We start from the raw sequence: 15647 nt of genomic DNA, 5'->3' as shown, positions 1-15647 counted from the left end.
TCTCCAGTTATTTCACTTTCTGTGGAAATCATTAGAAATAGTTCTTACTTGTACTCCTGTGATTCCTGGTACTCCCGGTGGTCCTTCTTTTCCTTTCATTCCTTCTGGCCCCTTCTCTCCTTTATCTCCTTCAACCCCTGGGTCTCCTTTGTCACCCTAGTGGGAACAAAACACAGTGCTCAGCCTGATGTAGGGGAAGACTAGCAAAATATGTGGCCTTCTAAATTGGGTTACATACGTAGCACGGCATTACAAAATTCAGAAAATATTATACATTTATTTGAAAGCACATGAACCCACCATTAATTAATTAAAACTACAATGATACATTGAAATCATCAAAAATACATTAAAAAAACTTACCTTAAGTTTTAACATTTAGCAATCCCAACCAAAGGGGTGAGATTAGATGTACCAACCATGGCAGATTAAAGCTTAAGGAGTGGTTCGCATGAACTCACTAGCTAAACACCAGCATGTTCTGCTTCACTGTTGTAAAGCAATAACAGAGAAACTGGATAGTTCGAGGCTCGACGGTAAAGGAGGTGAAAGGGACATGTCCTCTGCTGAGGCATTTGAGGTGTGCAAGGAGCAGGGAAGATGGAAACAGGTGGAAGTCGACAGGGACATTTAGAAACAGGCAGGGAGGATAAGGAGAAAGCTCCGAGAGACGGTTAGATGGTTGTGAGAGAATTGCTTTAAAAAGGAGACTGAGGCTGGGATTTAGTTTTGAGATTTTTCAGATTTGGAAAACTAGTGCTGCTTAAACAGGGCCAACCAAATGTACATCTACCCAGTGCAAACCATCTATGGCACTTCAAACACAGGCCCTATCTGGGTCATGGCACGGTTGCTCTGATATGAATTTTTTGTAACCCGTACTGCCAGTCTTCCAAATGCATATTCATGTATAAGGGCTGACCATCGGTCGGCTATTTGTAACGTTCCAACATTTGGTAAATCCCCTTAATTTCTCCAGATCTATCTGTTCATGAAAAAAAAAATTAGATTTGTTGAATCCCCACTTCCTTTCTGCTTATGGAATTTCAACATGTCCCTTAAACTGAGCTTGTGGTTCAAAGACACAAGGAAGTCTGCAGACGCTGGAGATCCAGAGCAACACGCACAAAATGCTGGAGGACTCCCAATGAAGGGTCTCGGCCCGAAACACCGACTGTTTACTCTTTCCCATAGATGCTGCCAGGCCTGCTGAGTTCCTCCAGCATTTTGTGTGTGTTGCTTGTGGTTCAAAGTGCTTGTTTATAGCCTCACTTACTTCATTTACTGTTTTAACTCACTCTGATGTAGCCACATACATTTATTTTCATTACTATTTTCACCTACTTGAACTCCCAGCAGACACTGTCTTATTGATGCAGCCGGTGCCATGCTGACTTCAAATATTACCGTCAACACTGAAGGCACAATAATCAAGACTTTTCCCCCAAATTCTGCCCAGAGACTGCCACCGACTTTGTCACTATCATCTTTGTTTACAATCTGGGATAAAAGTGCTGTCAGGTTCTGCATTCGGGTATCCCAAAAATTCACCAAATTAATTAAAATTGATGGATCTTACTCCAGAAAAAGAAACTATTGAGAAAACTAAGGAGTTTGTGAGGAACAGTGTAAGCACGAAAAAAAAAAACATATTCCAGAAAGCTGCCTGTATTTAATAAATGTTCTGATGTGGCATTACGTGCGTGTTCCTGCTTTTTTAAGTTAACATTCATACATCAAAAAATACTTGTGTGTGTCCAACTAGAATGTTATTTAAGAATAATGAGCAGTAGTGTTTTAAGTACAGACGGACTTCTTAATAGGTCCTGTGGTAATTGAAGTTGGTTTGACTTTAAATAGTCTGATGTAAAAACACTGAGCATCCATACCCAAACTCTAAGACATCTAACCAATAGGTGGGTTACAAGCTATTAAATATGATTATAGTACTGGGCATATATTGCAATTGCACTGCAATACATTTATATCTTGAAGTTCAAGTTCGGGTTCTAACAACTTCTCAATCACAAGTCAGATTTTCGTATAGTTAATCCTGACAATTTAGGGTCAAAAATCTACAGAAGTAGCCAGGAGATCTGATGTCTAATGTTTGTCATGAGATCAGAGTATTACCTCAAGGCATTGATCCATTTGATTCACAAAGTCTTTTTGACCCAAAAGCCAACATGTTGAGGATCTACAAAATGTAACAAATACTTTATCTTTTGGGCTCAAAGTGCTTTTTCAATATGCATCAGCTTTAAAAACTGTTCACTACCACTCTCAACAATTATACCAGTGCCCAAGAAGAGTGTAGTTATCTGATTCAATGACTATCATCCAGTTGCACTTACATCACAGCGATGAAGTGTTTTGGGAGGCTGGTGATGAAACGTATCATCTCCTGCCTGAGCGGCGACTTGGAACCACTCCAATTTGCCTATCGGAGCAACAGGTCCACAGCAGATGCCATCTCATTGACTCTTCACTCAACCCTGGAACTTACAGCTCAGCATCAATACCATCATCCCCTCAAGACCAATCTACACGCTCCAAGACTTTGGCCTCAAACCTCCTTGTGCAATTGGATCCTGGATTTCCTCACGTAGACGCCAGCCAGTTCAGATTGGCAACAATGCCTCCTCCATGATCTCCAACAGCACGGGCGAGCCACAAGGCTGTGTGCTTAGTCCCCTGCTCTACTTGCTGTACACCTATGACTGTGTGGCTAAGCACAGTTCCAATACCTTATTCAAGTTTGCTGATGACAGCACTGTTATAGGCCAAATCAAAGGTAGTGGTGGATTAGCACACAGTAAGGAGAATGTAGATTTAGCTGAGTGGTGTCACAACAACAACCTCTCACTCAATGTCAATAGGACCCAGGAACTGATTGTAGACTTCAGGAGGGGGAAACCAGAGGTCCATGACCCAATCCTCATCGGTGGAGAGAGCTAGCAACTTCAAATTCTTGCACATTACTATTTCAGAGGACCTGTCCTGGGCCCAGCATGTAAATGCAATTGCAAAGAAAGCATGACAGTACCTCCACTTCCTTAGGAATTTACTAAGATTCGTCATGACGTCAAAACTCTGACAAACTTCAGAGTGTATTGACTGGCTGCATCACATGGAAACACCAACGCCTTTGAATGGAAAATCCTACAGTAGTTAGTGGATTCAGCCCAGTACATCACGGGTAAAGCACTCCCAACCGTGGAGCATATCTACATGAAACACTGTCGTAGAAAAGCAGCATCCATCATCAGAGATCCTCACCACCCAGGCTATGCTCCTTTCTCACTGCTGCCTTCAGGTCCGAGGTAAAAAAGCATCAGGTCTCACACCACCAGGTTCAAGAACAGTTACAAACCCACAATCATCAGGCTCCTCAACAAAATGGGATAACTACACTCGCACATCCATTGAGATGTTCCCACAACCAATGATCTCACTTTAAGGACTCTTTATCTTGTTATTCCATATTCTTGTTATTTATTACTATTTATGTATATTTGCATTTGAAGAGTTTGTTGTCTTTTGCACTCTAGTTGATCTTTTATTGATCATGTTGTAGTTACTATTCTATAGATTTGTCAAGGACGCCTGCAGGAAAATGAATCTTAGCGTTGTATGTGGTGACATATTCTATATGTACTTTGACAATGAAATTTACTTTGTACTTTGAAATGTTTTCCCTCCTTGAGAAAACAACCTGCTTTTCTGCTGTGGTCTCTTTAATCCCATGGGTTTTAATTTTGCTGATTATTATTATGCCATAATCAATTCAATTCTTTGCATTTTAATTAGGATCATTATTTTCAGAAAAGATCTTGTCTAAAACGGACATTAGTGTCCTTCAGCTTCTTGCAGATGAGTAAGGTTTTAAAAGAGATTTTAGTATTTATTCTATGAAAACTTTTCTAATTAAATTAATTTTAAGGAAAAATGTGGCACTCCTTTTCTGATGAAATGTTTCCTTTCACAACATACAAAACATAAATCAGAATTTGTGTAAAAAAGAAAATTCCATTCAGCCTTTTATGGGCTTGTAAAATCTAGATGGCATTTTAGTTAATAGAGCACTTAACAGTCACTCCTGTAATGATCACCAATTTGCCTATAGCATAATCGCACAAGAAGAATGAAATTTAGTGATCAGTTCATGCAATTTAAAGCAAAAACAAACTCTGGTGGAATTCAGTGGGCCGGGCAGCAACCATGGAGGCAGAGAGATGGTTAACATTTCAAGTTGAGAACCTACATCACAGAACTTGTGTCTCCCTCTGCTTAATTGTTGGCTAAGGAACAATGATCAGACAATAGACATAATTACATTTCTCACATTCAAAATTGGATTATTGGATCTTGTGTGTCTTATTGAGAGGGCTCAGAGGACCATGATTTAATGTCTCAAACAAAAGATAGCACCTTTGACAATGCAATAATTTCTCAGAACAGGAGCACTGGAGTAACAGTTAAGAGATTGTCTACATAGTAGGATGAAATTCAGAAAAAATTATTACTAGAATGAGTAAGCACATTTGCCTCTGGATGGTAAAACAGCTTAAACTATATGAATAACTTTAATACTTAATAAATATTTAAATCATGTCATTAATTCAAATTTGTGGAGCATTATACCTTACTTTATATAAATTGTTTTCAAATCCATGTTCCTTGGTGGACATCATTGGTTACATTCTTGGATCAGTTGGTGAAACAAATGACTTGGGATCAGGGATTCAGTTTACAGAAGTGGTCAAAGTTCAAAATTCAAGGTGAATTTATTACCAAAGGACATACAGGTTACCATGTACAACGCTGTGATTCATTTTCTTGTGGGCATACTTAATAAATCGAACAACCATTATAGAGTTAATGTCCCCACCCACCAACAGGGTGGACAACCAGTGTGCAAAAAACAACAAACTGTGCAAATACAAAAGAAAAAAAACAATAAATATTGAGAACATGAGATGAAGAGTCTTTGAAGGCGAGTCCATAGGGTGTGGGAACAGTTCAGTGCCTGGGCGCATAAAACTGAGTTAAGTTTACTTATTTAGATAGAGCGTGGAATAGGCCCTTTGAGCCACACTGTCCAGCAACCCTCGATTTAACCCTAGCCTAATCATGGGACAATTTACATGACCAATTAACCTAATTACTGGTTTGTCTTTGTACTGTGGGAGGAAATTGGAGCACCTGCTTGAAACCCACATGGACACGGGAAGAACATTCAAACTCTTTACAGACGGTTATCTCCAGGGTTCAAGAGCCCAATGACTGAGGGGTACTAACTGATCCTGAACCTGGTGAGAGTCCTGAGGTTCTCGTACCTCTTCCCTGACGGCAGCAGCGAGAAGAGATCATGACCTGGGTGGTGGGAGTCCCTGATGATGGATGCTGCTCTCCTGCGACAGTGCTCCGTGAGTTCAATGGTTGGGATGGCTTTACCCGTGACGGTCTGGATCGTATCCACTACTTTTTGTAGGATTTTCTGTTCAAGGACATTGGAGTTGCTATAGCAGGCCATAATGCAGCCAGTCAATATACTCTCCACCACATATCTAAAGAAGTTTGTCAAAGTTTTAGATGTCACGCTGAGTCTTCGCAAACTCCTGGGGAAGTAGAGGCGCTATTGTGCTTTTTTCATAATGGGACTTGCGTGCTAAATCTGGAACAAATCCTATGGAAAGGTAGCAATGAGGAATTTAAAGTTGCTGACCTTCTCCACCTCAAGTCACTAATCAGCTCCTTGGTCTTGTTGACATTGAGTGAGAGAGGTTGTTGTGGCAGCACTCAGCCAGATTTTCAATCTCCCTCCTATATGCTGAATCGTCACCACCTTTGATTCAGCCAATGACAGTGGTGTCATCAGCAAGCTTAAATATGGTATAGGAGCTGTGCTTAGCCATACAGTCATAAGTGTAAAGTGAGTAGAGCGGGGGCTAAGCACACAGCCCTGTGGTGCACCTGTGCTGACGGAGATTGTGGAGGAGATGCTGTTGCCAATCCAAACTGACTGGGGTCTACAAGTGAGGAAATTGAGGATCCAGTTGCACAAGGAGGTCTTGAAGCTTATTGATTAGGTTTGAGGAGATGATGGTATTGAATGCCGAGCTTGATGAAGGGCGTCCAGATGTTCCAGGGTCGAATGAAGAACCAACGAAACGGCATCTGCTACGCACCAGTTGTGCTGGTAGGCAAACTGGAGTGGACCCAAGTCGCTACTCAGGCAAGATTTGATATGTTTCAAGAGAAAGTTGAAGAAGGAGATTGAAGTGGATTGAACAATCTGGCCCATTGTTGAAGAGGCCAGATTGCAGTTTAGGCAGGATCTCAGTGTGAGTCTAATTTTAAAGCTCAAACAACTACTGTGATATGTAATGTAGTAAGTATCACTTGAGGCAAAAAGGCATGAAGAAAAACATAACAATCTACTAAAGATCTGTTCCTTCTGCTTTGAAGAATTAGACTTGGAGAAACTAAAATCTTCAAGATCTACATTTTAAATATGTGCAGATACACTGTATTCAAAATGCTAATTTAAAATCTTTTATATATATAAAATTCAGATATACTGGATGCTGAAGCCAAAATTATGCTTGTATTATTGTTATAGAAGTCTATTCATATTTCAGACTAATTGGTATTACACATCCATTCTTGAAATGCCTTACCTTGATCCCGTCAATTCCCGGGGGTCCATCATCACCAACCAGACCAGGCTCACCCTTTGTAAATAAAAAAAGGAACGATTATTGAAGATGTCAGTTTCATTTGGTCATTATATGGTAAGAAGATATTTTACAAGCATGATTTGTAAGCATTTGTAAAAATTACTTCGCAAACGTTGCATTTTCTAAATGTTATCTCACTCAAGACCAGATAGAGCTTCCAGATGGACAATGAGGAGGAGTAGTTGTTGCAATCAGAACAGAGAACGGCAAAGTCTGACACTTCCAAAGATGTTTTAAATTATGTGCCGACAAAAGCTAAGGACTTTGCAGGCTCTAACAGGGGAACTCTTGACCTACAAGGATGCTGAATAAAACAAACCCATTTTCTAATATCCTGATGGTACGTATTTTGTGTATTTAAATATACCTATCATTATTTGGAGAACCCTTGAGTTTTATATCACTAATTCCTAAAGCCAAGGAATGATCTGTAAATTTGCTGATGATACAACCACTGCTAGCAGAATCTCAGATGGGGACGAGAGGGCAAACAGGAATGAGATAGACCAGCTAGTTGAGTGGTGTCACAGCAGCCAGCTTGCGCTCAATGTCAGTAAGGACAAAGGGCTGATTGTGGACTTCAGGATGGGGAGGACGAGAGAACACAAACCAGTCCTCACAGAGGGATCAGAAGTGGAGAGAGTGAGCAATTTCAAGTTTCTGGGTGTCAATATCATTGAGGATCTAACTTTGACCCAACATATTGATGCGCCTATAAAGAAGGCAAGACAGTGGTTATACTTCATTAGGAGTTTGAGGAGATTTGGTTTGTCATCTAAAGCACTTGAAGATTTCTACTGTTGTACTGTGGACAGCATTCTGACAGACTGCATTATCACTGTCTGGTATGGGGTGTGGTGGAGGGAGTGCTACTGGACAGGATCAAAAGAAGCTGCAGAAAGTTGTGAAATTACTCAGCTCCATCTTGGGTACTAGCCTCCATAGTATTCGAGACATCTTCAAGGAGCGGGGCCTCACAAAGGCAGATTACATTATTAAGGACCCCATCACCCAGGACATGCCCTCTTCTCATTGTTACCATCGGGAAGGAGGTAAAGAAGCTTTGGGAACAGCTTCTTCCCCTCTCCCATCTGATTTCTAAATGGGCATTGAACCCATGAACACTATCTCGCTTAAAAAAAAAATATTTCTGTTTTTGCACTACTATTTTTAAGTTTAATTATTATATATATCTATATATATATACTTACTGTAATTTATTTACTTTTTTCTATATTTATCATGTATTGCATTGGACTGCTAAGTTAACAAATTTCACAACATATGCCGGTGATATTAAACATGATTCTGATAATCATTTATTTGAATCAGTGATATATTAGAATTGAGAGGTGATCACAGAACCTTAGGTACAATCTTGCACCAGAGTTGGTCTTGCAAAAGGATGTAACTATATTATCGAAGAGCAACAGATGACAGTAAGTATTCCTTAATGCTACTAACTTGGTTGCCAGAAAATGAATACTTAGGTGTGCTTATGGAGATTGAGATAAAACTATTGTCAAAAATTTATGGCATCCAATCAGTCAGTCAGATTGTCTATATGAACTAGAAAGAGAAAATGTTGCAAATATTCAGCAGGTCAGGCCACATCTGTGGGATGGGTGGCAGAGTTAACATTTCAGTTGGAGATCCTCTCTCAGCACAGGGAAGAAGAGAAAAATTAGTTTGTTAAGCTGCAAGGAGGGTGAGGGAGGGGTATTTCTCTGATAGGGTAAAACCAGGATGCTCATGGGGGTAAACTGTAAACTGGTCAATAAGTGGCTGGTAGCAGACAGAGAGTGAGAACTTAGGCAAAAGAACATAGGAGATGTGAGCTGCAGAGTTGGAAATCAAGCCCATGAGGTCAAGCTGGGCATGTCTTACACTTGCAGAGAAAGTTCACGGAGTCCCTCAGTGCAGACTGGGTCCTTCCGCTCACCATGCTCACACCAACTACGCTAATCCCATTTGCTCAACCTCCAACCAGCGCTTTGGTTAGCACAATGCTTTACAGTACCAGCGACCCGGGTTCGATTCCCGCCACTGCTTGATAGGAGTTTGTATGTTCTCCCCGTGACCACGTGGGTTTCCTCCGGGTGCTCCGGTTTCCTCCCACAGTCCAAAGACGTACCGGCTGGGGAGGTTAATTGGTCATTGTAAATAGTTCTGTGATTAGGCTAGGTTAAATTGTGCGTTGTTAGGCAGCATGGATTGTAAGGCAGTAGATATCCAGATTAGATAGATAGGTAGATAGTAAATAACCGGGCCAAATCCTACATTCTTTTATCGAGGTCTTCGTGTTCTGACTCTCAATCTGTTCCCATAAAGTCACTGATCTGATAACTTCATTCATAACTTATCCCGGTGCTCATTCAAATTTTACCTCCTCAGAGATATTACTCCCTTTGCACCCTCTACCGCGCCCCCCCCATAACTTAACAAGCTTCTTTCCAGTTATGGAGAAGATTCTTTGACGTGAAACATTAACATTACCTATGGTTCTCTTCCTGCAAATGTGGTCTGATCTGCTGAGTATTCCCAATATTTACTTCCAGTTTTGCTTTTCAAGTTTTTAGCATCTCTAGTTATTTGATTTTCTCCAACTGAATTCCCTGAACTATGCACTTTTGCTTCGGAAAATCATTGTGGCTTAAGTTCTCGATAGTTTGATCATCAGGTTGAAAAACACAAGGATAACTTCCATTTTCATAATACCAGCTCTCCAGTACCAAACATATTCATATTGTGAAGTACTATTTGGGTCAAATTAACCTTTTTAAATTTGGGGGAAAAAGTAAATGCACAATAAATTTTCTATCTTTAGTTGGCTGCATAACCCACTTATGTTTGGTAACCTGAAGAAAGGGGTGGTGGGGTGGAGATACGTCACTACCAGAGGAGGTGAGAGGTGCTCCTTCACTCTGCTAGCCTGCAGTTCATCCTTGGGCAAGAGGTAGCACTTGATTAGCCACTTGATCAGGGTTACTTGGAGCCATGGGAGCAGGTGGCAGATGGTCGTATGAGCAGCTGATGCATATCACAGGTTCTGGTTATGTGACCACTGATGCAGGGCAGACAATCTCTGAAAAGTATTGATAATGGTTGGGGTCACCTGTCTTGTAAAGACGCTGCCCAGAGGTGGCAATGGCAAAGCACTTCTGTAGAAAAATTTGCCAAGAGCAATGATGACTACAGAAAGAGCACGAATGCTCACATCATGTGACATGGCACATAATGATGATGTCATCCGACAAGGCACATAATGATGATGATGAACCTGAAATAAAGGAAATAACTTAACCCAAAAGAAAATCAGCTGGGAATAAACAACTTCTAGGCTTTGTGAGCTAGGTTAAGTCGATGTTGATATTTCCCTGCACTCCTTTATTATTTTGCTTGTTAAAAGGGCCGTTTGTGACAATGGAAAAATGGGCAAGGTTTACACTGACATTTGAAGAACAAACAGGAATTTAGGGAAATCCTCAGTGGAATGTGGAGATTTTCTTTCCTGATGGCTTCCCTATGCCATCTGAAGTAATGTTTTCGGAATATCTTTTCTATATGCTGAATTCAAATAGGATGAAATGCCACATTTTTGATCACTCACCCTTTGACCCATGAGTCCTTGTTCACCTGCAACACCAGCTGGTCCGATTGCACCCTGTCGTCAGAGGATTTGAAACATAAGCATTAATTCACAAGCTCAATTCCCTTTAGAAACGTTCAGTTCTGGACAAACCACAATCATTAAAGTATTGTTTTTTGCAAACGTTATCAATCTGCAAAAATTTAGAAAAATCATGCAGAGGCAATATTTGACAATATTTTTGTCATGACATGTTTTTAATCACTAATTGAACAGTCAATATTGAGAGTTTATGAAAATAAACATTGTTCCAGATTTTATGGTGGTGGTTGGCATCCGTCTGTCTCGAAGGACAATGGGTGATGACAATCATCATCACAAGCCTGGGTGGAAGCTATGGAGATCCTGAGATGCCCAGTCATCAAGATCCCCCTCTCGGCCTCACCAGTGTGGTCCAAGGGAAAGTTTATGAAGCAATACGTTTGTCACTAGCTTGGCTGCAGGAGCTGCTGGAAGGATGTTCAATGACGTCCAGCCACCCGAGGGGCTCCACTCCGGATTTGCTGTCTGGGTTTACTCCCGTAGCCTTCATCTCTCCCAAGGCTGCCCAAAAGGTAGTGGGGCTATTTAGCCATTGCTGTGGATTTTGTAGTCAGCAGCAAATGCACAACACTCACATGTAACTTTAAACCTGATGGTATTCATTGGGATTGAGTAGGGTTCATTGTCCGAATGAGTGAGAATTACATATGAGTGGAGTTGTCCTCTTGGTTAACGATGAAGTACAGAGTATGAAGTTGCTATTGGTGTACAGTGGTTTGTAGTATGTTATCTGCAGTGTTTGAATTAATATCATTTTATTTATCTTTCATATTCTCATATGATATAGGAGACTATTTGGCCCATTGCAGCTCTCAGAGCAAACCCCATGTTTTCCCCCTGTAGTTGATTCTCTTTCCCGGACTGATCAACTCCCCAACACTGCCTCCCACTTCCCCTCCAATCCTGTTGCAAAGTACTGACACGGAGGGAAGCGCATATTTGATTATGAATTGAACAGCACTTTGGGACGTGGAATGAAACTGATAGACTTGGTGCAAGCCAACATGTCAAACTTCACCCAAGCAGCACTGGACGCCAGGGCTGAATCTGGATCACCGCAGCAGCTCCAATGGCTGTGCCATTAGTAGATTTTGCTCCATCTTAATAGACTGTTAAGAATTGTGATTTGTGTTTCTCCGTGAATGCAGAGTACAGGTGTAAGAGACAACTACCTGTATATCTCATTCGTAACGAATTAGTGGTTTGAGCAATGAAACTCCAATAATCCAACATCCTTGGGACTTGGACGGTACCAAACGTATGGATTTTCTGTACTATTCACATCTTCTGGTAAGCTGGAGGCACGCTCGGATGCAGCAACCTCTCTGCTTCCAACCAAGGGTCGTTTTGTGTCTTTTTCGCAATCGCAAGACCCTGTTGGATATTGGTATATTGAATAGTGCGAATCCAATTCGCCGGCTCAGTGGTGAGACGGACGGCGGGGGAGTTGTGTGGCCTGGACCATGCCTTCCTTCCTGCCTCAGGGCCACATGCTGCGGATGCCGAGGAAGGAGACGCGGGGCTAGGTGCTGTTGCATTCTGCGCTGGACCCTCCCATCAGTGCTGCCCTCCAGTGTTCACCTGGAGGGAGACAAGCATTTTTGCATTTGTCTGCTGCTACACTATGTGATATGAGGAACTGCTGTGGGCTTGTTCTTGCAGAGACGTGGCTACCAGACAGCATCCAAGCACCATCAATCTATAGGTTTTGACACTCAGGGACTTGGGCTATATTATCAGTTTTTGTAACTACTGTATGTTTTTCTGCTAACTAATTATATTTGCTATATGTGCTGTCTTCATAGCTTAAAGGTTACTGGAGAGCGCTTGCGCTGTGTTTCTGCCAACGGCGCTGGCGTGAGATTTTTGCTACAGAGAACAGTTCAGGCAATGATTGTGGAAAAGTACTTCTACTTTACATAAGCTGTGTATTTATCATATCATTCCTGCTTTTACTATATGTTACTGTTATTTTAGGTTTTATGTGTTATTTGGCATGATTTGGTAGGTTATTTTTGGGTCTGTGAACACTCACAAAATTTTCCCATATAAATAAATGGTAATTGCTTCTTCACTTTACGACATTCCAGTTTACGAACCTTTTCATAGGAACGCTCTACCTTTGGATGGCGGGGGAAACCTGTACCTTACTTCCCATTTTTCTATTTATGATTTATAATTTAGATTTTTAATATTTACTAATTTTAACTAATTTTAATATTTTTTTATATTTAATATTTGTAATCCAGGGAGTGCGAAGCGCAGAATCAAATATCGCTGTGATGATTGTACGTTCTAGTACCAATTGTTTGGCGACAATAAAGTATAAAGTAATTGTTGCTTCAGCATTTTGTACCTTGGCCCCAGAGAAACGCTGCTTTGTTTGGCTGTATTCATGTTGTATAGTGGATTGACTATTAAACTTGAACTATTGGATATTATTCCTATTCTTACAGCAACCTAATTTTAATGTATTCTTCTTTAGTATTACACTATAGGATAATAAATCATCCAGTGAATCTGATGAGTTTATAGTGATCACAGACAACAGAAATCCAATGCATTTAAAGGGACCAAGGAATAAAAGCTTTGATGAGTTTAAAAGGAAAGAGGAAGCAGGATGCCTGTGCATTTACAAGGAACAGCGGGATTGGTCTCAATGGGAATGTGGCCCTGGTGAGCTAAAACAGGGCTCCAATGAGTTTAAAGTGAGTGCAGGAACAAGAGGCCTAGTAAGTTTACTTGGAAACAGAACCAGTGAGACAGATGCTGAGCCATTGGGTTTTTTGAAAAAATTGGATAGCAAGCAACTAGAATTTTTCATATTTTATTTCCCATCAAATCATTTAATTGTGTTGAATGAAGTCTGCGACAGCATATCCTGAGAAGAATTCTCCCTCTAACAGTAAATTCTATCTTTCTGCATTTAACTACATAGTGTAAAATCTAATAATCCAGCACCTACATGGCCTAAATTTAGCAACTTCACAGCCTAAAATTCAGCACCTTCATGGCCTAAAATTCAGCACCTTCACAGCCTATAATCCAGCACTTGCACGGTCTAATAATCCAGCACCTTCATGGCCTAATAATCCAGCACCTTCACAGCCTAATAATCCAGCACCTTCACAGCCTAATAATCCAGTACCTTCTCGGTTTAATAATCCAGCACCTTCTCAGCCTAACAATCCAGCACCTTCTCGGCCTAATAATCCAGCAGCTTCACGGCCTAATAATCCAGCAGCTTCACGGCCTAATAATCCAGCAGCTTCACAGCCTAATAATCCAACACCTTCACGGCCTAATAATCCAGCACCTTCTCGGCCTAATAATTCAGCACCTTCATGCCTAAAATCCAGCACCTTCACAGCCTAAAATCCAGCACCTTCTCAGCCTAATAATCCAGCACCTTCACAGCCTAATAATCCAGCACCTTCACAACAATAATCCAGTACCTTCTCGGTTTAATAATCCAGCACCTTCTCAGCCTAACAATTCAGCACCTTTACAGTTTAATAATCCAGCACCTTCTCAGCCTAACAATCCAGCACCTTTTTGGCTGAAGCAATGGCAAACAGGCACATTTTCCGGACTATTTGGTGATTCCTACCAGTGTCCCTCTATATTTAAGACTCAGATTTTTTTTTCGGTATGTAGCAGAGTATTATAACATACAACAGTATGGATAAGAGAGACTGATAACTTCAAAGGAAATAGGCCCCTGATGAGTTTAAAAGGAACAAAGAAACCGGGATCCAGTGAACTGAAAGGAAGCATGTGGAATGGACTCTGGCGATGTTAAAGTGAACACTATTCTTAGGGCCCTGGTAATTTTGAAGGGCATACGGGAAAAGGGGTGTTGGTGAGTTTAAAGGGAGCACAGGAAACAACAGCCAGTGAGCCGAATGCTGATTGATTGGAGTAACAGGAGAGTGCAGTTCAGAGTTTGATTGGAATTGCTGACCTACAAAGTTGCTGACATCATCACAGTAGTTATGGAGGTGCTGAGAGTGTTACCAATTGCACCACCACAAATTACAGCCAAAGAGCAAAGGCCAGATTTTAGACCACTTGTATTGTTACTCATAGGTAGATAATGTTACAAAAAGACAAGCAAACTGAGTGAGTGTGCGCAACTATGACAGGTGAGTTCATAGTGGAGAGAAAGAAAATCTGCAGTTGCTGGAAATCCAAGCAACACACACGAAATGCTGGAGGAACTCAGCAGGCCAGGCAGCATCTATGGGAAAAAAGTACAGTCGACATTTCAGGCCAAAACCCTTCAGCAAGACCGGCTGGAAGGTCTCGGCCCAAAGCATCGACTGTACCCTTATCCATAGATGCTTCCTGGCCCGCTGAATTCCTCCAGCATTTCGTGTGTGTTAGAAAGAAAATGATTCACTTTGGATCAGAAAAAGATAAGAAAGGTCCCATAGTTGCTTTTTCTAACATGCAGTTAGAATCTGTGGGTGAGCAAAATGATTCAAATATCTACAGATCAAATTCATTACTATTTCGTGCACAAGTATAAAATTTAAAAAGGAAGTCTAATCGCTTTTGGCCTTTATCTCCAGATGGCTGAAATTCAAAAGTGAAGAAATAATTCTGATCCCATCTAGAGTGCTGTGCTCAGTTTTGAGCATGGCCCCCAAACATTCAAAAAGATGTGGCGCAGATTCACTGAATTATAGACAAAAAAAGTTAAATTATATGATCAGATTGGATAAACTTGGCCAGCAGTCCCTTCAGTTAATACATCTGAAGCCATTTAAGTGAGATTCTTATATATAAAGAAAAGATTTCTGTGTTGGGAAAATGCAGAAGGAATACTTACAATTAAATTCATAATTAACAAGCATTTTATCATAACGTTTTGAATTTCTTCTTCAAGAGGTGTAGATGCCAAATTAATGGACATTTTCAAGGCCGGTTTATCACAAGGGTATCAGGTCAAGTCAAGTTTACTGTCATTTGACTAAACCTGTATACTGTCAAATATTTCTCTGAACAGGGTGTAAAGCACAGTAGTACATGTAACACACAATAATTTAGGAAAGTAAGGATAAAATCTACAGATGAATTATGCATAAATAAAGTGCATAAAATAAAATATTGTTAGGTACAGAGCAGATTAACCAGTGATACGTCAAATGTAATGTGGCAGGGAGATCAGAAGCCTAATGGCCTGGGGAAGAAACTGATTCACAACCTGA

The 15647-nt window shown here is 40.8% G+C and overlaps 1 protein-coding gene across 2 annotated transcripts in view; it reads right to left on the bottom strand.

Moving 5' to 3' along the window:
• The window catches only part of col27a1b (collagen, type XXVII, alpha 1b), a 483649-nt gene that overhangs the window by 107005 nt on the left and 360997 nt on the right, over window positions 1-15647 (bottom strand). For both annotated transcript variants that reach the window (XR_010021219.1, XM_063073617.1), the window contains exons 35-37: window positions 10354-10407; window positions 6684-6737; window positions 49-156 (exon numbers count right to left, since the gene is read on the bottom strand). Coding sequence is in view for 1 of the 2 variants with exons in the window: in XM_063073617.1 (XP_062929687.1) it covers window positions 49-156; window positions 6684-6737; window positions 10354-10407 (216 nt within the window). In the remaining variant the exon portion in view is untranslated. The remainder of the gene's footprint in view (window positions 1-48; window positions 157-6683; window positions 6738-10353; window positions 10408-15647) is intronic.

This window comes from Mobula hypostoma, chromosome 21 (genome assembly GCF_963921235.1).
Source record: "Mobula hypostoma chromosome 21, sMobHyp1.1, whole genome shotgun sequence".
Lineage (NCBI taxonomy): Eukaryota > Metazoa > Chordata > Chondrichthyes > Myliobatiformes > Myliobatidae > Mobula > Mobula hypostoma.
Note: the sequence above shows the minus strand (reverse complement) of the source record. Positions and strands in the feature narration are given on the sequence as shown.